Below are 27,737 nucleotides of genomic sequence, written 5' to 3'. Positions count from 1 at the left end.
CACTTTTTCCTTCCGCTCAACTTTCTGTTAACATGCTTGGATACAGCACTCTGTGAACAGCCAGCTTCTTCGGCAATGAATGTTTGTGGCTTACCCTCCTTGTGAAGGGTGTCAATGATTGTCTTCTGGACAACTGTCAGATCAGCAGTCTTCCCCGTGATTGTGTAGCCTAGTGAACCAAACTGAGACCATTTTGAAGGCTCAGGAAACCTTTGCAGGTGTTTTGAGTTGATTAGCTGATTGGCATGTCACCATATTTTCATTTGTTGACAGTGAATTGGTGGGTTTTTGTTAAATGTGAGCCAAAATCATCACAATTAAAAGAACCAGACTTAAACTACTTCAGTCTGTGTGCATTGAATTTATTTAATTATTAATTTATTTACACGACATTCTAATTTATTGAGATGCACCTGTATATAAATATATATTTATACATACATATAAATATATACAAAATTATTTTTATAAGATAGCACTGAATTTGCTTAAGAAAATAAATAAGATGTCTAGCAGCAGCTTTTAACTGAATGATGCTTTCACGTCTGCAGAGTGTCAGTAACTTGGCATCTGATGCCATAATGCTAACCTGTCATCTTTTCGTCATATTACAAAACAGATCAATCCATTAACAGTGTGCAAAACTCTCTTCTATTACTCAGGAGTCTTAGCATTTCCATTCTGACCGCTTAACTTATAATTACATATGCAACGCAAGTTGTGCTAGTTCTTTAGTTTGTGTTTTCTAGGCCAGTTCTCATCACACGTCTAACCTAATTTGTCTGCACTAATCAGTAAAAGTGTAGAAGAACAAGCTCTCTGTCAGGCCGAGACTTCCAGCACTCAACTTTCAGCTATTCTGGTGATGGTCTCCATATCACACACTATGAATTATTTATATATGCAAATTCAGAGCTTCAACATGCATACACTAAAGCCCTCCCAACCTCACCGCCGTTTACAATAACAAACAAATATCAGTTTTCTTTGCATTGACATTTCTGGCTCTCTTTTTCATGATAAGATCCAAATGTTTTGACGTCGTGGTTCTGAGCGAGTCTTTGGCTTCGGATGAAATGTTGGTCATAGTGTGTTTTGTAATGTGAAAAATGATAGCGCCCCACCGCCGAGATCTCTGTTTCAGGCGGATGCTATTGACTTACTGTGTGTGTTCGCTTCACTGGCTACAACAAATGAAGCTGGAGGGATGCAGAGCAGTCTGATGTTTGCTGATAAGGGAAGACACGAGACTCTGGCTCGGGGTTCATTCAATATCTCTGACTTCTGTTCTCAACTCTGAGCTACTCCTGTCCTGTCTCCTAAGAAATACAAAAACACTTCAAAATCGGTGAGCGACAGATGGCAGGTGGCACATTTAAACCCTGCTAAATATTAACTAGTAGCTGCTGTTCGGTGTCCGACTTTGTATGCAAACAGCAGCATGTCAGACCTAATGTTTGATTAAGTATCAGGTGTTTGCAGTTTGAAATGCTTAAAGGAATAGTTTGCCAAAAAATGGATGCTCTGCAGTGAATGGGTGCCGTCAGAATGAGAGTCCAAACAGCTGATAAAAACATCACAATAATCCACACCACTCCAGTCCATCAGTTAACGTCTTGTGAAGTGAAAAGCTGCATGTTTGTATGAAACAAATCCATCAAGACATTTTTAACCATTGCTTCTGGCCAAAATATAAGTCCATAATCCATAATAACATCTCCCTCCAGTGAAAAAGTCCATCTTCTGTTGTCTCAACATTAATCCACATTAATTAATTAATTAATTAACATTAATATGTAGATATTTGTTTAAAGCTGTTTTGGCTTGATCTGTGCAGATTTCTCTCCTGATTCAGATCAGACCACATTTTCCCTGGAGGAAGCAACATAATGAATAGAGGACTCTTATTTTAGCCAAAAGCAACTGTTTGTAGTTAAAAACATCTTGATGGATTTGTTTCTTACAAACAAGCAGCTTTTGTCCTCACAAGATGTTAACTGATGGACTGGAGTGGTGTGGATTATTGTGATGTTTTTATCAGCTGTTTGGACTCTCATTCTGACGGCACCCATTCACTGCAGAGCATCCATTGATGAGACACTGATGCAATGCTACATTTCTCCAAATCTGATGAAGAAACAAACTCATCTACATCTTGGATGACCTGAGAGTGATTAAATTGTCAGCAAATGTTTAATTTTGGGCAAAATATAACTTTAAAGTATAGATAGTTTTGTGGCAACTTCTGTACAAAATCTTTTAGGAACGATTCACACAACAGACATTTATTATGTTTGTGTTTCAACACTAAAGGTCCGTTCACACCAAGGACGATAATTATAACAAAGTTTTAAAACCGAAGAACAATAAAAACTTTGACAACCAATCAGAATCTACTCTATTCCAAAGAGCTCGAGCATTTAAAGCAACATGCAACAAAACTGCAGTGTGCACGCTTATAATAAAAAGTGATATAGTGCGTTGGTGTGGACACTAATAACTTTCTTATATTTGTTGTTCTTGGTGTGAACAGGACTTAAAGGGACAGTTCAACCAAAAATTTAAATTCGGTCATCATTTACTCACCTTCAAGTTGTTCCAAACCTGTACAAGTTTCTTTCTTCTGTTAAACACAAAATATGATATTTTGAAAAATGCTGGTAACCAAACAGCTGATGGTAGTTATTGACTTCCATAGTATGGAAAAAAAACACTGGCTACCGTCAAATATTTGGTGAAAGAATTTTCGTTTTTGGGTGAACGGTCCCTTTAAGAATCATTATTTTGCAGTATTTTGCTTTAAATACTGCCAACAAATTCAAAGAAACAAGAAAGCAAAAACAAATGACGCATTGATTTTTGAACAAAAGAGCGTAACGCTTTTATAATTATTAATATCAAGTCCTTTACAAATAGTCACCGTGTACAGCAGCCGTTTGCATGGCAAGTTTCACAGAGTCCAGAAATCATCAATGCAACATGTGCTGCAAGCCCTTACGGATCCGTCTCCCATGCCAAGACAGGGATCAGATATTTTTGAGATATGTTCTTTCATCTCCTCAGCTAGAGATCAAATCATCAGTCTTTGAATTGAAAAAACATATTTGAGATCAAGCACAAATGTATCAGATACGGTTTTGTTGTATTGTTGCTGCTGTTTTAACTCGCATGAAACCGTGCATATCGCAGCGAGTACCTCGCACAGATTCACTCAGGCATGTAACCAAAGCATTGTCATGTGACAGCGCATCATTTTCATGAATGCTTATTTAGTGAATCTCATTAGTTCTCATGTCCAGGTCACATTTCACCCCAAAATCAAAAAAAGAAATTTTGCATAAAGAAAATGAAGCCTAATTAAGGATCATTCAGTTTTTTTGCATTGTGACATTTTCATTTGCATATTTTCCCCACAAATTCACATCATCATCCGGATGCATTGAGTTCTGTGTGATTGAAACTACTGTAATATTGTTTTTTTACTGTATTCCGTTAGAAAAATACAGTAATACAATTATTTTATTTAAATCAAAATAAAAAATACTGTTATAAAAAATTATATTTTACTTTTTTATAACAGTAATAGGAATTATTAATAATTTATAAATTAATTATTAATAATTCCCATTCCTAATGATTAGTGAAGCCCTAATAAAAAAACACTAATAATGTCACAATGCAAAATATAATTTCCTATTCTTTTATTTTGGAGTGAAATATTCTGATATTCACTCTATTAGCATTTCCTATATATTTAGCTGCTAATGATGCTTCTGAAAAGGTACAACAAACTGCATGTAATGTTCTCCAATTAGAGTCGTTTACTTGTGGATAACGAGATGATAATTACCTGCATGGGCAGAGAACATCATGTTGCATTTATACTGTTCTACAGAAACTACACAATGCTAGAAGAGTAACAGCTGTAAACCTGATCTAGTCCTGACCTAAGCGTGCAGGTTTACCAAAAGAGTAATTGTGTTTATTTCCAGGAGTAATGAACAAATCAAATGAGTTTCCTTGCTAGTGAAAGGTTGTGAGTGTGGATTTGTGAGTGTGTGAGAGTGTGTGTCAGTCTCTTGCACGTGGCGGTTGGTAATATTGTTGTGTCGGTCGAGCGCGGCGAGGTTGTCCATCTCCTCCTCTTCGAAATTCAAGTGAATTCTCATAGTAAACGTCTTCGTCATCCTGTAAAGAAGTTACCAGGAATGAGTGACCAATGTTACTGATAAATGCAAGTCTATCGCATTAGTCATGGGAAACAGAAGACAAACTTTTTTGAGAATTTTGAACAAACTAAACCAAACCAAAACTAAATTAAATAAATGAATAAATAATGTAAAATTATATTTTATAAAATTATTAAAATGAAAAAAAAGGAAAAAAATCAATAAAATAATATATACTTAATTATAAAAACACTGCAGTACTGAAACATCTTGGAACGTGGAACAAAAACAAATAAATGTACTAATAAGTAAAACAAATAAAATTTAAGTAAATAAAAGTGGATTTAAATAAGAAAAATGTAAAAATATTATTAAATTAAAAATATTAATAAAAAACAGTACAGTATTATAATGTATGATGTACCGTTTAATAATTAAAAAAGAAAAAAATAAGTAATTATGTGACTTAAAAGAAAATAAATATTTTCCAACTATTTTTATATTTACAGTAATTTTTCACAGTATAAATTGGGTCTGTATAAATGAAAATATATAAAACCCTTTTAAATTTTAGGGATGGTGATATATTTATTAGACTTAAATCTAATCTTTTAAACAAAAACAATCAAAGAAAGAAAGCAAGAAAGAAAGAAAGAAAGAAAATTGAATTGATTTATTTAAAGCAAGCAAGAATATTTATAAGCAACATTTCTCTCACTTTGGTACAATGTTCCCAAATGATATGTTTGCTACAAGAAGGTATTTTAGAAGGCAGCAACATGTTGAACAGCCTTCAAGTTTTTGGTTTTGGTCAAGTTTAGGTTTTGTAACAGAGCTCAAAGATCTTGGGTACTCTGTTGCTTACCCACAGAGGCGGACAAACAAAGTACTTACTGTACTTAAGTACACTTTTTGAGTATTTTTACTTTACTTGAATATAATTTTTTTCCTGGAAACTTATGACTTTAACTTCACTACATTTGAAAGTCAAATATCGCATAGTGGTCGACTGATATTGTTTTTTTGACAGCCGATATCTTAGAGCGCAGGGTGGCCGATATATATCATTTTTATTTATTCTAATTAATATTTAAGAAATTTGAAATAGTTTGAAAATGATAAATGTGTAAAATAAACGTACTTATACTTTAGATGACAACTACTTGATTCTGTAATCCTATTACAGTATTTTTCACAAATAAAGAAATATATATATATATATATATATATATATATATATATATATATATATATATATATATATATATATATATATATATATATATATATATATATATAAAGGAAGTAAACACTGTAACCAACAGTGCTCTCAGTAATCTGGGAAGTTTGTGTGCATTGGGAATATTTTTTTTTCTTTTCTTTTTTTCAAATAATGTCAAGGTAACACTCATTTTACATATAGCACACAAGTGAAAATGACATGAACATGACCGTGGGCAAATGCATAAAGCGCAGCATAGTTTGAAATCATGAGTTTAAAGTATGTAGACCACGTGTCTCCAGTGAAGCTGAACTCTCCTCCTGTCAGCATTCAATTCGCACGGACCGACCGTCACACAGAGAACACGCGATCATGCAGGACACTAGGGCTGTCCTCTACTAAAGATTTTTCTGGTCGACTAGTAGTCGTTCATTTGAAACATTAGTCAACTAATCGCACATTTATTAATAAACCATTTAAATCATAAATATGAGCCTTTGACTGCCTACGTAGCCTAATAAGCGCTCAAGCGCACATAAAGCTTGCCACAGCACACCGGCAGAAGTAATGATTATGAATGTGTCAGGGAAAAACAGTAAGGAGGCTGCATTATCATTAATAATTTCTTGATAAACTAGTGCTTTCTTTGTTTTCGGCTTAAGAGATGAAGTCGGCGACACAAACTCGTCATCTCCACAGTAGTGATGCATGTTTCATATGGATTATCGGAGAATAATAATAATAATCAGAGAATATTGTTTTCCATTTGAATTGGTTCATTTGAAAGTAGACATTTCACTCTCTATAGATATATTTTTAATGTCTATAAGGCAAGTATACACAGAGTTTCGCGCTCAAGTTCACAGAGACCAAGACGGCAGAAAGCTAATCCTGTTTGCTTTCATTATTTTACAAAAGCGCAATGATTTGTTGTTATTGTAAGTGCACACAAATAAACGTAGAGTCTTTACAGATTTGAAAGATGTATTACTCTTATCAGTTTAACCAAAAATGAGGGAGTATTTTATGAACAAGTGAGCGCACCAGCGCCTCCATCTGTCCTGCAGTGAGCGCTGTTCAGCTCCACACTCTATACAGACACTTGAATAGCGCACATATTTCTAGATTAAAATAAGATTGAGCGGCCATGTAAAGTTGCTGCTACTAACATATTTCAGATGATAAGTCATATTTAAGGTCGATGAATGATGGCGAGCGTTTGGATGTCCTGCCCGATGTACTGTATTACCACAAAGACCGGCCATTAACGATCTGTCTGTCACGGACTCCGTGATTTCGCCAATGTGGATTTTGTCATTTATTTATTTTTCTGCGACTAAACAACTAATAAACTTTTGCTCGACCAAGCCTCTTCTGGTCGACTAAAAGTTAGTCGACTATTAGGGGGCAGCCCTACAGGATACAAATGCACACTTTATAAGATCTCACAGCTGGATGGCATCATTTAAACAGATCTTTGAATGTTATTAAACATTCAAAGATCTGTTTAAATAATAAAAATGTGCATTTGCTGAAGGCTGATGGTAAACGAGAAAGTATTATGTTTGCCTTTCTATTACTAATAATATAAAAGCAATCGTTATAATCCTTTTGTATACCTTTTAATTCCTTTGTTTAACATTCTGATTAATAGACAGACTTCTGTCCCTATTAGAAAGAACTGTTAAACTGTGACAGAAAACAATGACGAGGGAGAATATGAGCACTGTGCTCAGGTGCTGCCGTTCTCAGCGCTGTCAAAATAAAAGTCCCACCTCAAACACATCGGCCAAAGAGAAAACTTATCAGCCGATGCCGATAATTTAAAAATGCCAAATATCAGCCGATATATCGGCCTTGGCAATATATCAGTCGACCACTAATATTGTATTTTTCACTCCACTATATTTTTATCAAGGTCCTCGAAGTAGAAAGTTGCTACTATGTAGCATCTTTGAAAGTCAGTGGGTGAATTGTTTATTTTAAAAGTAAAAGTGACTTTTAAATTATTTTTTTTACACAGCCTATCAGTAATCACTCTTGTAGGGCTAAGTGAAGTGATTTCCCCAGCATTGTTTGGACACTGACCAGTTGCAAATGTGATATTTATTTACAACAATAATAAGTTAATATTGCGGAATATATTCAACACAATATTGTTTGATTTTGACAAAATTGTACAAACGAAAATATTACCTATAAAGCCACAGAACAACTATTGTGTGTCTCCTAACAAAACACATTAGGTGTTTGACTTGAAGCCCCGCAGGTCTTTCTGTTTATGATATCAAAGTACCGCGAGAGCATTTTTGAAATTTTTGTTTTTTAAGTCAAATATATCTTGCGGTTGCTGTTGTAAAGTTAAACAGCTACAGTTGTGTTGCTGGGTTTTAAAGCAGGTATTTACAGCCATTTCACTGTCCACTCGGTTCAAATGTGGATGAATGGCTACATGTAGATGTGTGCACACACTGCCAAAGCTGTGTGAGATCATTACCATGCTGCTTTTGTGAGGATTTGCTTTTGTGGGGTATTTTATCAATTCCGATTCCGCTTATCGATTCCCAGTTTCGATTCCAATGCGATTAAAAAAATGAAATCAAACATTTAGATATCAAACATATTTATTCTGTGTCTCCTTTTGCAAAGCATTTAGTTGCAGCTGAATACCAAGAACAAAAATCAGCAGGCTACATAAAAACTGGACTCGATTAAGAGCTGTTTGTGTGCAAAATAAAGCTGCATGATTCTGGATAAATAGAGTTTGTTTTTGTTTTTTTTATGAAGATTGTCATTCTCTCACGATTCTGAAGAGAAAACATTAGACAACTAAACAAAATCACATGTAATTTATGAATGAATGATTCAATGACTCACTCAACATTTACTTGTTTTATTACTGGATGAATCAGCGTTTTTTGAACGAATCTCTTGTATGATTCAAAGACAAATACATTTTAACAGCCCCTTTTCGCCACCTACTGGCACAACAATGTAATCATCAATCTTTATTTGAAGTGTCAAATTACTTTGAAAAGGTGCTTTACTCTATTTTGATCGCTACAGTACACATCAGTGTTTATATCCGAACTATAAAGTTTTATCCCAGTACTTCTGTGGTTATCTGAATGTTTGTAACACAGAAATGATGATGCTGTGTGGTTGAAAAGACTGAAGCTGTTTCATTCATATACATAACAGCTGCTCTTTAGGTCAGCTGCAGCGCAAACGCACAGACAAACCAAGAGTGATGATAACGTGGTGATCGCACACCTCAAAGGTTAAGGAATGAAACAGACGAATCATTGTAATTTAGGAAAAGAATCACGTTGATGTTTGAATCGTGTTCGTGATCTTTAACTATCTGTTAAAGTGCTTAGTCATGTCGGTGGTAACACCTCTCTTGCAACATGTTTAGCTCATCACAAATAATATACTTAGCTTTTTCAGCTTCTGATCACAAGTGAAGCCAAACTTTGGAGCACTTAGGTTAGCGAGCAAGGTCCTGGCAGATCGCCAGGTCGGGTCCTCACAGATGAAGAAAAAAAAGAAAAAAAAAAGAAAAAAGGAATCGATAGGCGGAATTAAAATTTTTATTTTACAGCAAGTATCCGATTCCTAAACTTATGTATCCAAATCTGGAATTAGAATAGATTTGATTCCTAACCCTAGGTAGGGGTGTTAAATAAAATTGTTATTGTTTCTCTAGCTTTTTAACATTCTAAAAGCTCTTTATTTCAAAGATCCTACAAGCTAGTCAGTGTATTCAGTAGGTGTAATATATTGTAAGTTGCTTCAGAGGCATAAGGTAATGCAAGTATTACATACAACAATAATAAAACATTGCATTGACATAAAAGAAATTTACTTTTGGTACTTAAGTACTTGCTTTTGTCAACTTTCACTTGTAATTGAGCAATATTTGACCGGCAGTATCTGTACTTTCACTCAAGTAATGGAGTTGTGTACTTTGTCCACCTCTGCTTACCCACACATCCATGTGCAGAGGTTTGATATTGTGAAGCAGAACTTCTTCGCAGTTGCCGTAATCGCTGAAGACAACCACAGCCGTGGAGCCCGAAGGGTGGATGGCGTCGATTCTCGCCCGATAAAACTGCCACAAATACGCAAACATGTTTTATAAGAACACAAAAGGGGAAAATGCAACAAAAGTGTACAGAGTTGGGTTCTGGGAGTAAAAGCTCCATTCATTTTCTCCACAGGGAAACTGATTTTCAATAATAAACACTTAAAGACTACTTCAGCTACAGTACAGCACTGCAACTTTTGATTCAATGGGAGTAGATCTAAATAACACTTTTCACCACTAGTTCATCTTGTTGGCTGTTATAGTAAAATGGCCCCTTTAAAATAATCATGTTTAAAAGCATAGGCTAATTCCTGGTGAAAAACTACATTATCCATGATGCTATACAGAAAATTCAGTCATTAAACTACTTAAATATTTGTATATATGCATATTTTGCAATAAACTTAAAATATACTGTTTCTAGATAGATTAAATCAGAGTAGTTTTAAATCTTTCCATCGTTTTTAATTTGACTGTCATTCACAAAGCATCATGGGATTGTAGTTCTTTTCTTCAATAAAGCCATTGAGTACACACTCTTGTACCTTTGTTAAATTTTTTAAATGTTTTTTTTTTTTTGTAATGTTGTGATTCACCTTGCAGCTGGTTGGTTTGTGTTCATGACTTATAACTCTTTAACGAAGACTTTCCCTATGGGAAAAATGAATGGAAAAAACACTTACGGAACGGGCACCACTTAAAAATAAGACAAATGGCTCACCTTATTGTCTTCCCAGTAGAGCGCTAGACACTGGTCACCAGCTCTCCAGTTGATGTGATTATTTGTATCCGTCTGCTCTCTCGGACCTTTGATTGGTCCAGATCGTTTCTTGGGGGCCGAGTTATGTGCGTTGGTTTGTTTTTGAGGCGGGGCTGAAGAATGCAGCTTGACTGGACCGGTCCGTCTGTGTTCTAAATCACCATTAGGGAACTGCGCATTTGAAACCCCGCCCACTTTGATCACCTGACCTGATCCGGCATCTTGCGAAAAGTCTTTTTTTGTTGCATCTTGGGAGCGCTCAAAGTAGCCTGAATTGGGTCTTTCTGGCTTGCCTTTCCTTCTGTTGTTGGGTTCGTTTCTGGATTTAGGATCCGAGCTTGACGCAACAGGATTTGAGGATTTGGGAGCCGCGGGTCCGTTTGATTGGTTTTTCCTAAACAATGCAGGTCCTGTCCCATCCTGCTCTTTCAATCCGCCGTTATGTGGTTCCTGGGGGAAGCTTTTTGACCCACTATGCTCTTTTCCAGTGGGACCCTGCTGTTCCCTGGACTTCCCCATCGAGGTGTACATATTTCTTGCATCTTGAGAGTCGTTCTTCCATCGCTCTGATCCTCCTCTTCCCGTTCGCTCTCCGTCCCTCCATTTCTGCGGCTGGGAGACACTGGAGGAGGCTGCGCTGGGTTTAGGAAAGTCTGCGTCCTTCTGGAAGCGTGGAGGCCTGTCGTTTCTCTGCGGGCGTCCCTCGTTTCGGGGAGGGTGTTTGGACTGGGCGGCATCTCTGGACATATGATCGGTGTTGGGGAAAGTCATCTTAAACTGGTGGTCCTGAAATGAATGCTGGTTCTTTGACTCTAGAGTGTAAATTATGAGAAAAACAGTAAAGCAACTGATTAAAAATGGTAAATGTAGTAAGGGCCTAGGATGAAAAACGTGTGTGAATAAGTGGTGCAGTTTCATTTACTACATATAATCAAAGTAACAGTAAGAAACTAAAATTAAAACTATTTTTACAGAATCTCTCACAATATTGTTTAAATTTTAACAGTAAACCTTTTTTTGTGAAGCATTTTTTTGCCAAAAAAACTAAAAATTATACATTTTCACTTGACTACATTTTAAAAGATTAATTATATTGTTTATTTTTTGCCTTCATTTGATTAACACCACTTTTTATGGTAAATCTGAATTAAATAAATACAACAGACACTTTCTGAAATTACATAAAGATGTTAATAAATGATTCAGGTTTTAAGAATTCAATTGATTAGAAATGCTTTATCACTAAAATTTAATTACACCTTTAAAATGGAATCCAGAAAAAAAAAAAAAGAATTTTGGAAAAATAAATGGATTTCATAAAAATAACTTAATTTAACAACAAACTATTAAAAGTATACATTTCGTAATTTATTAATTAATAAATCGATTAATCAGATTTAGTGTTTGATTACGAAACTTTTAATGTAACTATTAAAAAGGGATTCCAGAAAAATTCTAATGAAAACAGAATTTGGGGAAAAAATTAAAAAATAGGTTTTACTTAACTTTTAATAAATTGTTGTCAAATTTAAAGTTTTATGATTCTAATTAGTCAGACTTTAATGTAATCATTAAAAAGGTGGCCTAGACAAATGAAAATGGGGGGGGGGGCAGAATTTAAAACAAGAAAAAAAATTAATAGAGCGCTGATATTACGCCAATCAATTAAATAGTACATTTCTGTATTTGCTCAGAAAAGCTCAGAAAATACTATTCAAACTCACTGAAAAGCCTGTTACCTTTTGTTTTGCATATTTTTAGTGTCTTGCACCATGAGCGTCACGGCATGCATTTAAATGACCTTTTATGATGTGGGAAAATGCGTCAAAAGAACAAGCGGTAATAACAAAGTTCATTCAAGAAAACTGTCAGGCTCTTCACAGAAATAACAACTTAAAGGCAGGACACAGTGATGATGCAGGACACTCCAAAAGCGCAATTACAGGTCAGTTTCATGTCATTCTGACTCAAAGCAAGAATTTTAAAACAACAGCACTGAAAGAGCGGAAAAATACAAACCGTTTCTCCACATATTAGCCCTGTCTGTTTTCTCCTAAAGCCATATGTCAGGCAGAGCTTACCAGCCGCAGAGACTTATCTAAAGCTGACTAATAGAGCACCTTCATTTGGGACTGGCCATCTGCTTGATGCCACAGAGTTCTGCAGCCCTCTGGGACTTTAACATAAGAGGAGATTAAAAATCCTGATACAATGTTCCCATTATTAAGATTGGTTCCTCTGCAAATGCAATAGGAATGAAGCAAATTATACAATAGTTTTAAAGCGATCATTTATGGTCATTACTGCAAAATAAACTCTGATCACAACCTCAAAATGAAAAAGGGACTTTTATCATGCCGAAGGGTTTATTCTGGAAGCTAACTGTCCATTATCCCACTTTTAATACAGATGCTTGCTAAATAAATAGATCTACATGAGTTGGAAAATCTGTGAAATGATAAAAATATTATAATGTGAAGTAGGAATCATGCAGATATACAAGTGTTTAGTACTTTAGTAAGTTGGTACAGAAAAAAAAAAAAGGGTTAACTAAAAATAAAACTATTAAAAAAAATTTCTTTCATCAAGCTAAAATAAAATAAAATAGTAGAAGAAAACCTTAAACTTAAAACACTTAAATTAGAAATGTTGTCCTGGCACCTAAAACAAGCTTAAAGATGAAGTACTAAAATTACTTAAGCTATAACCAAGATAAAAATTAATGAAAGCTAAACATAATAATAATAATAATAATAATAAATACTAAAATTAAAAAACAAAATATAAATGTAAAAATTACGGTAACACTTTACAATAAGGTGTCATTTGTTAACAGTTAATGTATTAACTAACATGAACAAACAATGAACAATGCATTTATTACACTATTTATTAATGTTTGTTAATGTTAGTTAATGAAAATACAGTTGTTCATTGTTTATTCATGTTAGTTCACAGTGCATTAACTAATGTTAACAAACACAACTTGTGATTTTAATAATGCATGAAATTAACATTAACTAAGATTAATAAATGCTGTAGAAGTATTGTTCATTCTTAGTTCATGTTTACTAATGTTGTTAACTAATGTTAACTAATGTACCTTATTGTAAAGTGTTACCAAAATTACATATAAGCTCATTTTAAATATTGATAGATACCAAAATAGAACATAAATAATACTAAAATAGCACTGTTACTATTTGAAAGGACAAAATAGCCCTGATATTATCAGCATCCAAAATTGATATCAAATTAAAAGAAGCACTAATATTGTCAGCATTTTTCATAAAAACATAAAGGTAAAAAAAATTCAGTGTACCGTCAATGGACAATGTCCCTATTTTTGACTCCAGGAAGTCAAACAGTGTGCTGGGTCCAGATGGTCTTCCTCCTGCTTCCTCATCCACATCTTGTCTGGAGCGTCCCCTTCCACGACCCTTTCCTGTCAGAGAAAAAATAAACCGTCAAATTACAAAGACAAACAAGCAAAGTGGCAATGAAAATACAAAATAATCAATTTGGGATGCTAGATTATCGTCAATGGGTTTTATTGCACTAAATAAACGAGAATAAAACTTGTGTATAAATGAATCGTATGAGTTTAAATAACCAACACAGCCCTGCTCTTATAACATCTACAGTCTGTTTTCCTGAGCAGCTGCATATCTGACAACGATCTGAAGGTTTCTGCTTCCTTTCTCAGCGCTTGAAGGTTTTACCTCGAGGTGGTGGGCGGCTCTGCTCCATTTGGGCCGCTTTGGGCTGGTTTGTTCCGGTGAGCAGGAAGTTGAGGGCCACCTCCAGGTTATTGTTGTTATCCAGCAGGGCCTGTCTGGCCGCCTCTCGGTTAAAGCCCATCTCCATGATGTCCCTCAAAGCACGCTCATCAACCTTGAAGAGACAGCAGCAGCAACATGAAACAGCAGAAAAGAATTTGATGAACTTGAGGGTCATCAAAAAAATGCATTAAAATCAAGGACAAAAGAACGGATGTAGCGTTGTAACATTTTCCCTTGCAATCAATAACAAAACAGACACAGAGGGGTCACATCGGTGCTTACGTCAGCCATCGATTCATCCTTTATCAGAGAAGGCATGTACAATCTTACGGAGAAATAATGGCATTTAATTATAACTAAAAGCCCATCATACAATTTTGGGGCACTTGACATGCTTTCATGGATAGTTATTTAAGAAATACCAAAGTGAAAACAGCAGAATTTGAATCCATTAACACACAAAAAAAAGCCTTGTACAGAAATGTTCGACCCCTATTTTCAAAGTCTAAATGAAGCACTTTCCACGACTTTCTCCTTGTATATGGTTCAAAAGTTTGAGGTCAGTGTGATATTGTTTTTGAAATGATTTTTAAAAATAGGTAATTAATAGATCTAGCAGAAAAAGGCGCATTAAAATTTATTAAAATGACAGTAATGTTAGTAATGTAAAAAGTAAATAAATGCTGCTTTTGAACTTTCTATTCAAAGTATCCTGAAAAACTAAATGTGTCACAGTTTCCACAAAAATATGAAGCAGCACAACTTTTCAACATAATAATAATGATAAAATGTTTCTTGAGCAGCAAATCAGCATATTAGAATGATTTCTGAAGGATCATGTGACACTGAAGACTGGAGAAATGATGCTGAAAATTCAGCTTTGAACAAATACATTTCATTTTACAATATATTCACATAGAATAATATTGCACAATATTACTGTTTCTAATCAAATAAATACTGCCTTGGAGAGTACAAAAGTCTTTTCAAAAATAATAAAAATTTAAGATCAATTAAAATCTCGCACAGTGCGACACGACCCCATTTTATGAAGAAAATACAGTATGAGCGATGCATGTTTGTGTAAAACTCACCATGATGATGCAGTAAAGTGTTGTGATCACTTAGTAAAGTAACAACACTAAATCTAGTAATGATGCATTTTATGGTTTCGGAAAGTCCAACTAACAACTAACAAGTGATCAAACAACAGCTGTTTTGTTCTCAGTGAGGACTGCAGAAAAACAGCTGCATATTTCACTGAACTAGATGTTATGATAATCAGTCTATATGGATCTTCTCCGTGTTTTACAGGATTAATTCAATTCATTTCATGAGGAAGAACTTGAAACTGCTGACAAAGCACTAATTTGACATCTTTTTATGATGATCTTTGGATCTCACCAAATCTCTGTAAACTCCTTCTGACTTGTTCTCTGCCCACGGCTTTTCTCTCTCCTCTCGTCTTCTTTGATAGGTGTCTCGGTTCTTGTAGGTGGATCCTGGATTGGCGAGGTTTCCACCTGCATTACCTCCACCACCGAACGTACGCGCCTAACACAGACCAAAGGAGAAGACCACAGATGCACAATGAAAAACACCAGACACTGGTGTATCTCCAGCAATTTTAAGAGTTGATTTTACAAGGGCACAACGAACAATGCTTCTGGACATCGTAAGTGTGTTTTGAAAGTTCAAATTAAACTGAGTTTTGAAACAGCCCAGGTGCTGCTGTGACCAAGTGTTTAATCATTTATGTGGTGTTCACTTATCATGTTACATTTGTAATTACACACTCAAAATCAAACATTTCTTAATTAAATATCGGAGAATATTAAGTTCACCCATGGCCTAAGGACGCAGTCATGAGAACGAACAAATTCAATTACATATTGCTTTAATATATCAATATTTCATTATCAAAAGGTGCTATGTTGTTGCAGGGGATGAAAATCATATTTATTCTGAACTGAAATGCCAATATCTTTGCACAATGCAGAACACTGAAATCTGGGGGTTATATGTACGTTACTGGTAAAACGTTTGGAATAATTCAAATTTTAACATGTTTTTGAAAGAAGTCTTTTCTGCTCACCAAGGCTGCATTTATTTGATCAAAAATACAGTAAAAACAACAATAATTTAAATTATTATTGCAATTTTAAAGTTGCTTACTTGAATTGAATATATTTTAAAATGTAACATTTATTTTACGAGAATTCTTTGATGAATAGAAAGATTAATGGATATTAATCTGAATCAGAATTTTTATGTATTTACTGCCACTTTTGGTCAATTTAATGGGCCCTTGCGGAATAAAAGTATTAATTTTTAAATCCTTTTTTTTTTTTTTTATTAAAAAAACAAACTTTTACAGTTTCTACAAAAATATGAAGCAACACAACTGCTTTCAATATTGATAATAATCAGAAATGCCGCAAATCAGCACATTAGAATGATTTCTGAAGGATCACATGGCACTGAAAACTGAAGCAGTGATGCTGAAAATTCAGCTTTGCAATACAGGAAGAAATTACATTTTAAAATATATTCACATAGAAAACAACTGTTTTAAATTGTAATAATTTTCCACATTTGTTTATCAAATAAATGCAGCAAAGAAGAGACTTCTTTAAAAATCAAACAGTAGTGTCCATTAATTTCACAAGAACTGCATCTTTAAACATATAGTCATAGGGTGGGCTAACTGCTCATATTATTAAATGTCTCATAATAATCATTAAGGACGACAGCACACCTCTTTACTCTTGGCGACCTCTGCGATAGCAGCGGTTCTTTGTTTCTCAAACTCGTCGTTGTCATCAGCAGATTTGACAGCGTTAGTGCTCTGCAGGGTCTTCCTCTGATCCAGAGCTCTGCTGTCCACCTGCTCCTTATGAGCACATTTCTACAGAGAGATGACGACAGATTATACACCATCCATCCATTCAGAGTCAAATCAACCTCATAAATAACCAGAAGGTCAAAGGTCACAATGAAAGAAGCTGATGGAGTTCTGACCTGTCCAAAGGGAACGAATGGAGGAGGTCCGCCTTCTGCACCAATGTTTCTTCGGCTGTGTTTGGCCAGGCTCTTTTGTGGGAAAAAGTTGAACATTAGATGTAATGTAACATTCAAGTGAATCCAGACTAGGGTTACTTTAGTATCATTGAGAGTTTTTACCAATATTTTGAATCTGTTTTAATACCGTTTTTCCATTTTCATTTTAGTTAAAGTGTTAATAATTTTACTGGGTTTTAATTTTAAAACTGAAGTAAAATGAGAAATGATGCCTTGGCAATTAGCTGAAACAAAATAAGATTTTTTTTCCCCCCAGTTAATGTTGATTTTATTTCAAATAATGAAGTTTTTTATGGTTTTCAGTTTTAGTTCATTATAATAACTCTGATCCATCAGAGAGAAGAATTTTTGGACTGAAGTTATTTACTCATCAAGATGAATAAAGCAATGCGTCTTCATGCTATCTGGCTTTGATTGAAAATTAAAATAAATCATCTGTTGCCAATGTGTCATCCATCACTGAGCTAAAACATGATGAATATTAACAGATGGTTACAGTCACTGACACTGTAGATTCTGTGTCTTAAGTTTTAATGAACAGAACCTTTAAAAGGTCACATTTTACACTTTTGCATCTCTTAATTTTTTCCCTAGAGCCCACTTATAATGTCAGCAAAGGCTTCCTGTGTTAAAAACGATTGTAAATTAGTGTAGTTTCATGTTTTACGCCAACTCCCTGAAACTCAGAATTAAACAGCTTGTGCCACACGGCATATTTAAGAATTCTGTATGCAAATGACCTCTGCTGTGATTGGCTAAGTTCATTTGGTGCGGGTCAAGTTGGATAATTCTAAGAGTGGGCGGTGATATGTTAATTCAAATTTAGTCTTTCTGGACTAGTTAAGAAGATATTAAATATGAACATACATGGTAGATTGAACCTCTATTTCATAAAAGCAATAAAAACAAATCCAGCTTGCTATTACGTGTCAAATACAACTACATCATATATATATATTATCTGAAAACATTCATGCACCTCACCCTCTGTAACTCCCACTTCTCGATCATGTGATCCACTTCGCCTCCAAGAACCGTGATCTTGGAATCGTCCAATAGCAGGAGGCCGTTTTTAACCTGAACGGCCCCCAGGAGCTTCACTTTGGTTCCAGGAGGAGTGTTCAGACTGAACGTGGAGAAATCAAATTAAAGTGTTAAATTAATTGCTTTCTTTTAAATAAACTGAGTGAAACAATGAAAACTTTGGATTCGGCAAGGGGTTTTTAATGTTTTTCTCTTCTGCTCACCAAGGTTGCATTTCAAAAATAGAGTAAAATCAGTAATATTATGAAATATTATTATGATTTAAAATAACTGTTTTCTACTTGAATATATTTAAAAATGTAATTTATTCCTGTGATGTAAAGCTGTATTTTCAGCATCATTACTCCAGTCTTCAGTGTCACATGATCCTTTGAAATTATTCTAATATGCTGTTTTTGTTTTTACAACAAATTTGGAGTTTAATTATGTCAAAGTCTTAATATTCTTAAAAAAGGCATAATTTCCTTTATGAAAATATAATTTCTGAATTTTTCCTTTTGATTTGTGGTATAACGTGACCCAGGGATTTCTTGAGAGAGTTTTCCAGAGATTCACCCCAAAAATAGGTCAGTTTTTCTTATTTGGCATCTGCAATGACTTTCCAAAAAAGGAGTGAGAGAATTTAAAATTCATAATTGCACTTCTCTGCTTTACTTGCTTCTATTTCCTGGTTGTCAATCAGGTTTTTTTCTCCGATGTGTTTCAGCTTTAGTTAGTGTGGGGCATTTGCTGTAAGTTGGGATTAAGAACTGGCTGTTTGACTTTAATTAAAGATTAAAGGGGGGGAGAAGGGATGGATTGAGAGAGAGGAAGAGGAAGAAACTCTATTTTCCCTCACAAACACTCTAATACCCCGAGGAGAGAAGTGGAGCAGTGAATTTTCCAAAACGCAGGCTTATTTCCTCAAATGTGTCCCCTCGCCTGCACCCTGATCAAATGTTAATGCACCGCTCTGCACTGCAGAAGAAGCGCCTGCTAAAAATACATCACACGCACACCTCCCTGCTCGCCTACATGCCAAATAAACTCGCCCTTTTCGAACTTTCCCTGGTCCTCTCATTAGAAGAGCCCGGGGAGTTTGACAGGACTCAATGTGTGACGTGACCAGCGCAATTACAGACTTTCCTGACCGGTTCATCGGCACGAAGCTCAAAGGGATGTAGGATCCGATACCAACTCTCTGGAGACGCCAGAAAACACACTGTTTGTTCCATTACAATGCTTCTGTTCTTTCAAACAATCTCACTACCATTTGAAGGTGAAACAATTATTTGAAATGAGTGACACTAAACAGAATTGTAAAAATAACTGTCTTTTTTGTAATGTAAATAACCAAAGTCAAACTACTGTTTATATACATGTTGAATTAATGCATGTCCTTTCTGTTCTTGTAATTCTGCGAATGAATGAAGAAAGCTTTGGTATCATTTACATGCACTTCTTTTTAAATAAACTGAATGACACACTGAAAAGTTTAGGGTCGATTAGGTTTTAAAATGTTTTTGAGTCTCTTAAGCTCACCAAGGCTGTATTTATTTGATCAAAACAGTAAAAAGGCTAAATATTATTACAATTTCAAATAACTGTTTTCTATTTGAATATCTTTTAAAATATAATTAATTCCTTTGATGCAAAGCTGAATTTTCAGCATTATTATACTCAGTGTCACATGATCCTTCAGAAATCATTCTAATATGTTGAAAACAATTGTTTTGCTTAGTATTTTTGTGGAAACTGTGATGCGTTTTGTTTTTCAGGATTCTTTGATGAACAAAGTTCAAAAGAACAGCATTTATTTGAAATTGGGAGTGTTGTTTTGTGAAATAATTATAGGCGAAAATTTTAAACTGAGACCAAACCGAAAAGTCAAACTACAATTTATAAGTGTGCAAACCCTTCATAGACACTTTAAAATATTGCACGTCCGTTCAGTGGTTGAATGAAGGAAGCTTTGGGTTCAAACGAACAGTGGATAGTTTCATTCTGCATGTTAGCGACAGGGATGGATGTAGGGAGAGAGTGAGTAGAGGAACAGACGAATAAAGAGAGCTCTGTTCCTCAAACGGCTCGACAACACAGTCTCCACCTGTAGCTGCTGGCTGACGGCCACCACAACGGCTGATACCCAACCAGAGCGGTAACGGAGACATGGGATTGGTGAGGTTTGAGCCAATCAGAAGGTCTGAAACTGGGGTTAAAAGGAAGGGGAGTACAAGAAAAGGGCAGAAAAGGTTGTTTGAGTTTGAAGGCGCTTTCAAAGATTACACAGTGTCAGATTTCCTGGACCGAAAGTGTTTTTGGGTATAAACAAGACTGTAAAGTATTACTGGAGTATGTTTTACAAGAAAATACTATTTCAGTATTTTCTACATCAAAATGTCAGGTTTAATACAATGAGTTACTTGCGGTCTCTTTGTAACAGGTTCAAAGTAAACCTAACACCATAGGAATAGTTCACCTAAGTGTGAAAATTTGCTGAAAATTTCCTCACCTTCAGGCCATCCAAGATGTAGATGAGTTTGTTTCTTCATCAGATTTGGAGAAATGCAGCATTGCATCACATGCTCAACAGTGGATGCTCTGCAGTGAATGGGTGCCGTCAGAATGAGAGTCCAAACAGCTGATAAAAACATCACAATAATCCACACCACTCCAGTCCATCAGTTAACATCTTGTGAAGACAAAAGAAACAAATCCATCAAGACGTTTTTAACTTCAAACCATTGCTTTCAGCTAAAATACGAGTCTGTAATAACACTTTACCTGGAGGATGCGTTATGGATTATGGACTAAGCAATGGTTTGAAGTCAAAACGTCTTAACGATGGCTTTATTTTTTATTGTTTGTTTGTTTTAAAAAACACACAGCTTTTAGTCTTCTCAAGATGTTAACTGATGGACTGGAGTGCTGAGGATTATTGTGATGTTTTTATCAGCTGTTTGGACTCTCATTCTGACGGCACCCATTCACTGCAGAGCATCCATTGCTGATGAAGTGATGTAAAGCTACATTTCTCTAATTCTGATGAACAACCAACTCATCTACATCTTGGATGATCTCATGGTGAATAAATATTTAGCAAATTTACATTTTTGTGAACTACCCCTTTAAGCATAATGGTAATTTTTGCTCATATTGGGGTTAATCATTTGAACAAACCCTTCAAATTGTGTATTAAAATTAAGGGTGTAACTCATAATGCATTTGTAGCTTCACAATTCAAAGCTTTGTATACACTATTAAAACACAAAATGACTCAAGTTGTTTTAAGAAGTTGACGCATCCCGTAAAAAAAACATTATAGTGACACATAAAACAATGCAACAAAAGAGACACATTCTTGGCATGCAACCCTGAATCTGACTTGAACAAACACAATTTTTCTGCATTTCAAAATGACACTGATGCTTTGGGTTGAGAAAATGAGCCTAAAATAACCTCAAAAGCAGCGCAATACCACGACCCTGAATGACTCTGGTAGTGCCGTGAACATCAATTCGTAGTGAAAAACCATTTTATGCAGCTCCCCACTACATCAAAACGTCTTTAGTCTGGCTCAAGGCAATTACAGGACCTCTTTATCATATTAAGAGCTGCATTTAATCAAATGCTGGGTTTTTGGCCTCATTATAGGCCACTTCACAGTGTCTGACGGGCCGAGACGTTATTTCATTAAATCATACGGCGCAATTAGACGTGCTTCAATTAAATGTCTGAGGTACTACATTTTATAGCCACTCGTTCACAAAAAGTGAGTGAGGGAAGTATGAAACTGCAGTCACTTGCCAAATTTTTACGTTTATGCTTTAATGTAATGTTTGACAGCAATAAACCTGAACAAATTAGCCAAATATCCAATAAACAAACAAGTAATGTGGAGGGAACTTTCTACAGAACTCTGCGGGCACAGATTCCACATCACTCATACTATCTTAAGTATGTAGTGTGCGTAGTAAACATACTTCCTCAATACATGGAAAACCCACATGCATTTGCCAAAGTGTGTACTATAACCACACGATATACTGTATCCCACAATGCAATGCTCGAGCTTGAGACGAATGAATCTTAAAGAACATCATTTTTAACATCTCTTTCTCCACTGCCAAGAGACTAATCATTGATTAAAATCATTAGATTAAAAAAGCTAAATTACTGTATTTATTTTCAAGATTTTCAACTTGACGCCACTTACTAAATTAAACATGCAACATAATAAGGTCATGTAACAACACTGCAGCGTTCTGCTTTTTGATTATTTAACACTGCATGTTGCATACTATTTCACATACTATTAAATAATAACAGGTGCCAAGTTTGCAGTCAATCATTTTAAAGAAATTAATATTTTTATTCAGCAAAGGTGCATAAAATAAAGCAAAAAAACCCAGTAAAGACATTTATAATTTTACAGAAGGTTTCCATTTCAAATACATGTTGTTGTTTTTTTTTTTTTACTATTTATCAAGGAATCGTGAAAAACTAAATGTATCACTGTTTCCACAAATATGAAGCAGCACAACTGTTTTCACCACTGATAATAATAATAATAATAATAAATGTTTTTTTTTCAGCAGCAAATCATTATATTAGAATGATTTCTGAAGGATCATGTGACACTGAAGACTGGAGTAATGATGCATTGCTGAAAATTCAGCTTTGATCACGTCAATAAATTACATTTAGTATGAAGTACAGTAGTATTGCATGCAAGACAGGGCCAATAAAATGTCATTCCCACCCTTGTTAAATCAACTACAACCCTGACTAGTCATCCACTAGTTAGTGAACCAATTAGTCTTTTTTTTCCAATTTTACTTTCAGCTTTAAACATTTTTAATGCAAGCGAATGAATGAGTTTTACATGGAAGAGAACTTCTCAGAAATGACTTTAGCACATCAAGCACCAGACGTCAGCATGATTCACTCCCTTTATTAAAGCAGCACTATCTTGCTGCATTTAGCATCCCCCACCAAGAACGTGAAATGTGTGAACCTGGACCTGACCTTCAATTAGTCTAATTATACAAGGCTTCCTTAGGACATAAGTTCCCACTCACTAGTCGATGCAGATTTACAAATCCCTACTTGCAGGTAGTGCATGTATAATGAAGAGGTGGAAAGATGCAAATATCTACATTAGCTGTACCTGATTTTGGACAGATGTTCGAACTCGAGGCCGATGCATGACGTGTGTCCGTCCGTCATCTGCAGACGCAGCATTCTGGGCGACGCCTGCGACTCCTCATGATCTTTAGAAGCAGAGACATTACGAATCTTCTGCACCTGAAGGACACACGGGCCCTCCAACTGCGGGAAAAACGAGAGGAATTTTTCATCAAACAGATAAAACACTAAGCTAAAAACATGTGCATTAAATATGTGAGTTTAAATTAGCATTACAGAGAAACGCAGCTCTCAGAAACCAGATCACAGTCATTATTCTGCAGTAATGTCACGTCCTTTTGATCAAACAAATGCTCTTTTACCTCTTCACCTCTGCTCTGACTATCTATCTTCTGCTAATGTTCTCTTTAATAACAGCGCCATCTTGTGGGCAGCATTAGCAAGTGCATGAAGTCTATTTATATTGTAATTGTGCATTATGTTGGATTTCAGCTTAAACTGGCAAAATCCCATCCAGTTTCTAATGATTGACACAAGTCAAAACCAGTTATACACAAATGTACCTTTTCTATTCGTCCACTGTTGATGTCAGTCGGCAGAAAGCTCTTTCCGATGGGTCTCAGATCACTCTGTGAATTATATAATAGTATGATTTCTGTTTGATTTCTATAGAGAGCCAAACCCCAAATATACATGATCACAAATGGACAAAGATATATTACATGAGTAAAAAAGGAAAGAGTAAATATAAATTGAAACAAGGTAATTTCTTAAAACACTTACGTTTAGTGCTACTTGGATGATATTAGTCGGTGAAGTTTTCTCCTTCTCTGATGAACTTTTACACTCCTCTATTCCTTCATCTGTAAGGTACCTGTGAAGAAAGGTGTGAATTTAGAGGAGATGTGTGTGTGATTTCAGCCAGGGTTTTTTTTACAAATATGAGAGGGATCTCAATCCAAAAATTTATAAAAGCATCATCTATATAGTTTCTTGGATTAAAAAAAATAAAATTAAATAAAAAATAAAAAAACTTTTAGAGTGAAAAAATATTATTATAAATATGTCCAAGTATTTTTTGGAAAATATTTCATTTCTATAAGTTACATTATTCATTTTATTATACTATTAGATGTATTATTTGTTTACTTATTTCATTCTAATTTTATTTACTTAATTTCATAATTTTCTGATTTCATTTTATTTATTTTTAAATACTTTGTTATAAATTTTATTTATTTATATATATATATATATATATATATATATATATATATATTTTTTTTTTACTTCAAACTTTTCCATGGCTTTGAAAGTATCACTGTCAGTGAAGCAAATTCAATTGTATCTTTACAACAGCACATAAAACATCTGTCGTTAATACCTGAACATACTTTTAGTTCTCCTAATGTCACTTTTACTCTTCATCAGATACATCATCATATTAACCTAGTACATAAAGTCACTAACAATAAATAGCACAACAATACCATATATTTTAAGGCAAAAACATTGTTTTTTTGTTGTTGTTTTTTTCAGGCACCTGTCTGTTTTGAGAAAATTTGGGCTATTCTGATTCCATAATGTGTCTTTTTTTTTTTTCTCTCAGATCAGCGGAAAGAAAGCATTAAAAATGCACATTCAAATGCTTTATTAAATTTGATCTATTTGAATCTGCAGGGTTAAATTACAATACATATCTTTAAAGGCTGTGAGTTTTTATCCTACATTTCAGCAGCTCTTACATACACCAGATTTAACGGTTTTATTCCTCTCTATATTCTTAAGATTTTTAGTGAAGGGTTTTTTTTGATATATCATTCACCTTATTAATATAACATTTTATTTCTAAAAATATACAGATGATTTTTATATTTATTTTTTTCTGGCTGGCTATTTTCTGATAAAAAAGATCCAAAATCTCCCCTGATATGTCAACAAAATCAAACAAGAATTTTGAACCAGGTTTTAATACAATGTTTAGATTTATTTTCTTAAAAAGTATGCAAATTAGTGCATATTTGATTAAATGACATCTCAATTGCATATTTAAAAACAATTCAGAAAACTTGTATGATAAAACAACTGCCTTAATGCACTGTGAGCACCATGCAAATACCATAGCATCAAAATACCATGGTATTAGCACTGGATACCATGACTGTAACATGGTACTTCAACATAACAATATATGTCAAGCTCTTACATATCTCAACACATACTCTTACAGTGTTGAAAGATGCTGTGGATTGATCTTAAGCACTTGTCAAACTTGTCATGACAGTCCAGACTGATTACAGGGAATCAATGAGAAACTTCAGAAGCCGATTATTAAACTATCACATATGACACGTATATATTATAATATTTATTATTAATTCAGAATGACCGATAATAGACTAGCAGGTAATAAATGTTGATTATCGTGCTAATGATTTAGCCGCTAACAGCACTAACTTAAACATCCCAAAAGCCAAACAGACATAGAAATAAACTAATAAAGTGATATAAACCGTACGTTGTCAAAGGAACTTATACGCAATTATAAATAAAATAGAAAAGTAAAAGTGAGGGAGTAAACGAGTGTAAACATGAGTTAGCATCAGCAGCATTAGCCGCTAGCGCTCAGTAGTGACTCACCAGCCCTCTTTAATGAGCGCTGAGCTCAGATCGCACATCTTCACATATACTGATGAGTCTGTACGGAATCACTGTCTGAAATATCGCTCAAATCCCATCGTGTTACTCGGGACTCATTTCTACTGCGTTAGCTCGTGCTGCAGCTGGACAAAGACAGATGACGTCACGCGCAAACTTCTGACGCGTCACAGGTCAAAGTGGAGCGCCGCTGATGACGTAGACCGCGAATAAAAGGAAGGAATGGATGCTGTATTTTTTTTATCTACCTTTCAGATCAAAACCTTTAAATATATAAAAATATAAAAAGCCTTTATACATGCGGTCAAAAGTTTGGAATAATTAAGTTTTTTTTTTTTTTTGTCTCCTCTGCTCACCAATACTGCATTTATTTGATCAAAAATACATAAAAACGGTGAAATATTTTTACAATTTAAAATACCTGGTTTCTATTTGAATATATTTTAAAATGTATTTTATTCCTGTGATCAAAGCTGAATTTTCTGCATCATTACTCCAGTCTTCCGTGTCACGTGACCCTTCAGAAATCATTCTAATATGCTGATTTGCTGCTCAAGAATAATTTCTGATTATTATAAATGTTAAAAAATAGTTGTGCTGCTTCATATTTTTGTGAAAACTGCAATTTAAATATTTGAAGTAAGATTTAGCCTAAAATAATAATAATTATTCAAGGATGCATTAAATTGATTTTAAAAAAGTGACAGTAGAGTCATATTCTTCAAAGAGTCCTGAATTATTAAATGTATATCGTTTCCACAAAAACAGGATGCTTCAACTCTTTTCAACTGCACCTTTTTTTTTTTTTTTTTTTTTACACAACCATAATAATATTTTATATATTATATATATAGGCTATTAATGACAGTGTCGGTTCTCTGATTAAAGTTAATCTCTGGAAGTAATTAGACAATATTCATTCATCAACAAGTGTAATAGAGTACATGAAGGCAAGTTTATTTATATAGCACATTTCATACATAATTGTAATTCATAGTGCTTTACATAAAAGGAAGTAAAATACTCATAAAAATAATCACAACAATAAAAGCAGAAATTTAAAAACATTTAAAATGATTTAAAAATTGATTTAAAATGAATTTAGAACAATTAGAACTAAAAATGTTTATACATAAAATACAGTGCAATCAGTTCGGACGTATACAGTGCTCATTCAACAAATGCACAGCTAAACAGATGAGTTTTGAGTCTGGATTTAAATGTGGCTAATGTTTTAGCACATCTGATCTCTTCTGGAAGCTGGTTCCAACTGTGGGCGGCATAATAGCTAAAAGCAGACTCCCCTTGTTTTGTGTGAACCCTTGGTATTTCTAACTGACTCGATCCTAATGATCTGAGTGGTCTGTTAGGTTTATATTCAGTGAGCATAGCTGCAATGTATTTAGGTCCTAGGCCATTGAGTGATTTGTAAATGAGTAAAAGTACTTTAAAATCAATCCTAAATGTAACTGGAAGCCAGTGTAAGGGCCTGAGGACTAGTGCGATATACTCAGATGTTCTGGTTCTAGTCAGAATCCTGGCAGCAGCGTTCTGGATGAGCTGCAGCTGTCTAATGCTCTTCTTTGGAAGAAGACCATTACAATAATCCACCTGCTGGTGATAAACAAGTTTCTCAAAGTCTTGACTGGACACAAAACAGCTAATTCTTGCAATGTTTTTGAGATGATAGTATGCTGATTTAGTTACTGCTTTGACTTGACTACTAAAACTAAGGTCTGTCTCCAGAATGAAGTGTAATTTCTCCTGAAGATCACTGTTATCATGTTTCCCATAAACTTCAGGG

General features: G+C 34.6%; 1 protein-coding gene and 1 long non-coding RNA gene across 4 annotated transcripts in view; both read right to left on the bottom strand.

Annotated features, from left to right (window-relative positions):
- LOC131549796 (uncharacterized) overlaps positions 1-1,451 on the bottom strand; it is a 43,787-nt gene extending 42,336 nt beyond the window's left edge. For both annotated transcript variants that reach the window (XR_009273486.1, XR_009273487.1), the window contains exon 1: positions 1,164-1,451. This is a non-coding gene — a long non-coding RNA (uncharacterized LOC131549796). The remainder of the gene's footprint in view (positions 1-1,163) is intronic.
- Positions 1,452-2,864: 1,413 nt separating this feature from the next.
- Positions 2,865-26,098, bottom strand: tdrd3 (tudor domain containing 3). Of its 2 annotated transcripts, XM_058791689.1 has the most exons (13): positions 25,916-26,098; positions 24,059-24,149; positions 23,839-23,904; positions 23,298-23,458; positions 18,089-18,230; positions 17,045-17,116; positions 16,782-16,931; positions 15,428-15,577; positions 13,964-14,135; positions 13,564-13,686; positions 10,203-11,053; positions 9,380-9,505; positions 2,865-4,188 (listed from the first exon to the last, which is right to left on the bottom strand). In XM_058791689.1, the coding sequence occupies exons 1-13, from the start codon at positions 25,951-25,953 to the stop codon at positions 4,072-4,074; spliced, it is 2,259 nt and encodes a 752-aa protein (XP_058647672.1). In that variant the 5' UTR covers positions 25,954-26,098; the 3' UTR covers positions 2,865-4,071. The 2 variants fall into 2 exon arrangements, with proteins under 2 accessions (XP_058647672.1, XP_058647673.1); XM_058791690.1 differs by lacking the exon at positions 23,839-23,904.
- Positions 26,099-27,737: the final 1,639 nt, after the last annotated feature.

This window comes from Onychostoma macrolepis, chromosome 11, assembly GCF_012432095.1.
Source record: "Onychostoma macrolepis isolate SWU-2019 chromosome 11, ASM1243209v1, whole genome shotgun sequence".
Classification (NCBI taxonomy): domain Eukaryota; kingdom Metazoa; phylum Chordata; class Actinopteri; order Cypriniformes; family Cyprinidae; genus Onychostoma; species Onychostoma macrolepis.
This window is presented reverse-complemented; position numbering and strand designations above follow the sequence as displayed.